At 44.6% G+C, this 5,597-nt stretch overlaps 1 protein-coding gene across 1 annotated transcript; it reads left to right on the top strand.

Moving 5' to 3' along the window:
- Positions 1-208: 208 nt before the first annotated feature.
- Positions 209-1,379, top strand: LOC102438651 (diphosphoinositol polyphosphate phosphohydrolase 3-alpha). Its single transcript, XM_023760962.1, has 2 exons — positions 209-788; positions 954-1,379. Coding segments are annotated over exons 1-2 (483 nt in total). The 5' UTR covers positions 209-306; the 3' UTR covers positions 955-1,379.
- Positions 1,380-5,597: the final 4,218 nt, after the last annotated feature.

The following is a 5,597-nucleotide window of genomic DNA, read 5'->3' as shown; positions in this document are numbered from 1 at the left end:
CGGAACCCGCTGATTGGCTGCGTGTGGAGCGGCGGCCGCCGGCGTGTCCGCTCGGACCCGGGCGGAGGGCGGGCTGACTGAAGTCGCGCGGGCCGCCCCGCCCCCCGCGCCCCGCGCCCCGCCCCCGCCTCCTCGGGTCTGAGGTCTCCGGGCTCGGGGCTGCAGCGCTCCCCTCCCGCCCGCCCCCGCGCAGCGGCCCTTTCTCTGCGCAGCGGCTGAGCCCGCGGCGGCGGCGGCGGCGGCGCGACCCCAGCGAGCGAGCGAGCGAGCGGCGCGGCGACGAGCGCGGAGCAGGCAACCTGGAGGATGAAGTGCAAGCCGAACCAGACGCGCACGTACGACCCCGAGGGCTTCAAGAAGCGGGCGGCGTGCCTGTGCTTCCGCAGCGAGCGCGAGGACGAGGTGCTGCTGGTGAGCAGCAGCCGCTACCCGGACCGCTGGATCGTGCCGGGCGGGGGCATGGAGCCCGAGGAGGAGCCGAGCGGCGCGGCCGTGCGAGAGGTGTATGAGGAGGCGGGCGTCAAGGGGACGCTGGGCCGGCTCCTGGGCGTCTTCGAGCAGAACCAGGACCCCAAGCACCGGACCTACGTGTACGTCCTGACCGTCACCGAGGTGCTGGAGGACTGGGAGGACTCGGTGAGCATTGGCAGGAAGCGAGAGTGGTTCAAAATCGAAGATGCCATCAAGGTCCTGCAGTGCCACAAGCCCGTGCATGCCGAGTACCTGCAGAAACTAAAGCTGGGCGGTCCCCCCACCAACGGAAACTCCGTGCCCGGGAGCGACCGCTAGTATGTACGGCTCCCGCGCAGACCCCCGCTTGCCGCCCGCCCGCCCGCAGCGCCCAGTGCCCGCGCACCCCCAGCGCCCGTGCGGGCTCCCCGGGGGAGGGGGCGCCTTTTGTTTCCTTGGCAGACGCTCACCCTCGCTTGCAAACTGTCTCACTTACTTGCCAGGCACTGTTGGTGGACAAGTCGCCGGTTTTTCGGAAGCGTTGAGCATCGCTTCTTGCCGGTTAACCTCGTTCGCACGGGCTAGTGCACAGGGGCTCTTCTGAACGGTGCCTTACCTGCCCGCCCGGCCCGGGGCGGTGTGTGTGTGCGAGCGCGCGTGTGCACCTTGGGCACCAGTCGTGTGGTTTTGTAGCAAACGCGTTTACAGTCTGATCGCCTTGGTCGTCTGGCCTCTTTCGTTCCTGTTCGTTCTGAAGTTGTTTTCTCGTTCGCAGTATTAGCCCTTGTGGGCAAGACCTGCTGTGGTGGGAGTTGGTTTCAATGAGCCGTTTTGCATTAAAAGATATTTAAGAACTTTGACTTCTTGTGCTCTTGCCGTGCTCGACAATAACGTTATCTTCAGAAATAAAGTGATCTCCTTTGCCCTTTTCAGAAATGTCTTTATTCATCTGGACATAACTTGATTTGCAAAACATTGCTCACAACTGCAAAGTTTTGACCGCTTACTTGAAATGGCCACTCCCCATGTGGCCCTAAGGTCCTTTAACAAAATACCGCTTTAGAGAGTCCGTATTTCTCAGGAAGGTGTTGTTAGCCAAGCCCGTCCATGAATCTTATCGGGGAAACGATTCCTACAGGACGTGTAGCGTGGTCAACTTCCAGCCCCCACTGCCCTGCCTCAGTCCCCCCAGAACAACCATGGTTTTCTCAACATAAACTAGCTTTGGAAAGAAAGCTATTGCACATATTAGGATTTAGCCACGGTCCAGGTAAACTTCCCACTATGGGTAACCACAGGAACGGGAGCTGGTGATGACACCCGCTGAGGGAGGTACCTTTCTTGATGTTCAGCTGTTTCAGACTTCCAGAGTGGAGGGACACCTGAGCAATCTCTCTTCAAGGTTTAGAACTAACGTGTTGTGTCACACGGCACTCTATTTGGGGTGCTGAACTAAAAACTCTTACATTCGCCTGGATGCTTGCTTCTCATCAGGACTCCCAGCTGAGATACCTGGGTCTCTTCTGGACTACCTTTATTCTCCTACGCGTGTCTCCTGATAACCTGCTAATACTGAAGTTAGCCGATCGTAAATGTGTGTGGGCAAACAGTACTCTGAGTGGTGGAAAAGAAGTAAAACATGATGGTTTCATGAGGGAGAGTCGGATGTGGTAGAAACTACATTGGGCCTTTGAAGTCATTCAGTCCTAGGGTTGAAAACTGCCTGCACCTAAAATGCTGCCACAAACACTTGGGGGGGTTTAATTTATCTATGGTATTCTTAGAGATAATGCAAAATCGCATGTGTTGACTCTTATGCTAAGTATTTGACAAATTGAAAAATACAGTGTTGATGTTTATCAACACTTAAGAGTTGTTAGCCTGTATTTTATTTTATTCAGAAATATTTGGATTGCCAAAATATCTTCAATTTGTGCAATGTGTAAAACTTCCAAGGTTTTCTTTTCTAAATCACAACAGAATGCTTTACAGTCATCACACTGTAAGTTCAGTTTTCAAAATCACATGGGCAGTTCTTGGTATATGTGCTTCTGGAGTTCAGTCTAAAAAGGTTAAATGAAAAAGCAAAAAGCCTTTCATTTTGAAAGAGAAATCCAAAACTTCAGACGAAAACAGTTGACATGGTAGCAAATGGAATGGTGTCTATAACCGCCATTCTCCATGAGTTTAGTACACAGTTGGGATTTTCTGCATACAGAAGCATTACATAGCACCCATGCATTACTTATGTGGTGATTGCACTGAAAGTGTGCAGATGAATCTTTCAGCTTATACCCCTCCCAGAAAATTGTACATTGATCAAAGATAATTAATACTTTCAGACATGAGGTAGAAATTTGTTTTCAGCATGTTTTTTTAAAGGCTATTTTTTCCCAACTGTACAAGTGCCTATTCTTATCTTTAAGTTTCAAGAAGACATGTTGGAGTACATTTTCATTTGAAATAATTGTAAAGATTTTAACAGTTTTATATTTAGAAACATCAAATAAATATTAGGGGGTGGGGGTGTAAGAGCAGGAACAAGCAGCTTGTAAAGTACCAGCAACATTAGAGGCACCTTCTGGGACAGAAACTTTAAAGGGCTCTGAAGCTAGAGCTGCACCTCTCACTTCCCATTCCGTTGAGTCCAATTGTAAGAAAAAGCAATTCCTCCTTCAATAGTTGTTGACTGGGAAAAGGGAGGTGAAAGTGTGTTTGTAGAGACCATGGGACTAACAGCTAGCCAGAGTTTTCTTTTTTAGGGTTCCTTTTGTGGAAGCACCAAGCAAAACAGGAAGTATTTTCAGCATCTTTCTAGTATTATAATCCATCTTTCTGAATGACTGTTGGCCTGTTAGACTGTAAAGTCTGAGGACTAGGACCCAGCCTGATTCCTGCCCATATCCTCAGCAGCTAGAACAGTGGCTAAAATTTGGAGACACTTGTCATTGATCCAGAGATTAGAAATGTCTACTACTAGTATATTCTTGATTTCTTAGCTTCACATGTTAGCTGAGACAATCTGTTATTCCCTCAGGTTCACAGCAGAACTGCATTGGATAATTCACTGGTGGCTTTTTCAATAAAAAGTGGTTACTGAACCATAGTAGATCACCAATAAACATTTGCTGACTAGAGGAATTGATGAACCAATAAAACTATTAATGAGTTTTTTTCCAGATTTACTTTGAAAGAATCAAGAATATGAACCCAGTGGTGAGTGGAATTGTGAAGCACAGGTGAGCTCTTTCATCAAGAACACAGCTCATTCCATGCTTTTGGACAGTTCTTCCCTGTTTATTACAATGACAATTCTCCAGGTTGTTGCATTACCACTGTATCTGTACAGACTTCTAATTTGGCACTTATGGCCTTTTATGTGCTTTTATGATTATGTGTCTGTATTTTCCACAGGCTTATATGATGTTGAGTGCAAGGACCTTGTTTCCTTAGTCTTTTTATATATCTAGCATATAAGACATCACTTGAAATATGGTAGATATCACTGAAGATTTGTCTAAATAATATTTTGTAATGGCACTGAGTGGTGGTAAAGCATTCACCTACTAATTGAGTGTTAGTACAGTAAATACTCTCTAACATACATGTGACCTTTGTATATCAGGTGTCAAGTGTTTCAAGGCATCTGTGAGATACCAGAAAGCAAAAAAATTCTTACTCATATCTATGTCATCTGAGGCATTATGTGCCTCTTGATGGTAGTACATTATACCACCTATGAAATATATTTGCCAAAATTTTGGACTTAAATGTAACTGTGCCTCTAGATACACATCCTAATCTGTAGAAAATACAGGGAACAGAGAAACATATACTGGAGAGATGATAGCAGCAGAATCCAAACTGTAGGAAATTCTATAGGACAGATGACCCAGTTTCTTCAGTAAATGAATGGCCTGGATGAAAGAAAGAAATGGGAGGATGAACCTATAGATTAAAAGAGACTTAAGAGACATATGAACCAGTTGTAATATATGGATATTTTTGGACCCTGATTTGGCCAAACTGTAAAATACATTTATAAGACAATCTGAATAATTTGAAAATTGATTTGATATTGATATCAGTTGGGATAAATGGTGTTGTGGTTATGTTGAAAACAAATGAGTTTTTATCTTTTAGAGATACATTCTCAAACATTTACAGTTGGTATGTTGTCTGGAATTTGCTGCAAAATAATAAGTCTGGATATTAAATGAATTGAAGATATTGATGAAACAAGATTGACCTTGACTTGATAATTGTTGAAGTTAAGTGATGGTTAAATGATAGTTCATTATATGTTTCTCTCTACTTTTGTATATTTGACAGTTTCCATAATAAAAAAGTGAATTTAAAAAGTTATCAGTATTCTTATTAAAGCTAATATATAAGACACAGGGGGAAAAGAAAAAGAGGAAAAAATTTTAGATTGTTTAGAAAATTTTGGCTCTGGAGTGCCACTTCTGGCCCAAGAGGTCAAATGGTGAAAAAGAGATGGGCAACATACCCTGGAGTGGCTAGTATTTCCCTTGCTACATACCAGTTTTTTTTTCTCTAATTTGGCTCATTAAAATAGGAAGAGTTAAATTCTTATTTATACCTATTAGAGAATAGGAATAGATTCTCATGTTCTGTTAAGCAGGGTTTTTGACAACACAGTCCAGTTCATATAAATGTGAAAAATCAAAGGGGTGGAGTCTCCAGGGAGCAAGTTATGGAATTTTATACAAACCCACAAATGCCCTTTTTGAATAGTTCTTTTAGGGAAATAGTGGCTGCAGAATCGTTAGTTGCACATTTATTAACTTTAAAGTTATATATGAAGGAAGGTATATATGAAACAGGAAAGTAAGTAGTCAACATTTCTGACTGCACTGAACCATTTTCTGTTTCATACTATAGCTATTCCTTCCGTTTTGAACTGTGCTTAGAATTCTGTAAAGGCCAAAACCTTCTAGAACAGAGTCAGTGAAACTTTGCTGAAATCAACAGACATGGGGACTGTCCTAACATTTTACATGGGTCAAGAAGAAGCAGGTACAAAGTGAGAATAACATCGGAGGCCCCTTCCAGGGAAGATGAAGATGCCCATTCTACTCCTGCTTTCTAAGTGGGTCTCAATCCCAAGAGCAAGCAGTTCCTGG

The sequence above is a fragment of the Myotis lucifugus genome, unplaced genomic scaffold, assembly GCF_000147115.1.
Source record: "Myotis lucifugus unplaced genomic scaffold, Myoluc2.0 scaffold_196, whole genome shotgun sequence".
Taxonomy (NCBI): domain Eukaryota; kingdom Metazoa; phylum Chordata; class Mammalia; order Chiroptera; family Vespertilionidae; genus Myotis; species Myotis lucifugus.
The sequence above is the reverse complement of the archived record's forward strand: the minus strand, read 5'-3'. Positions and strand labels throughout refer to the sequence as shown.

Excerpts from the sequence above, each read along its gene's own strand:
- LOC102438651 (XM_023760962.1), top strand. The coding sequence starts at position 307 with ATGAAGTGCAAGCCGAACCAGACGCGCACGTACGACCCCGAGGGCTTC.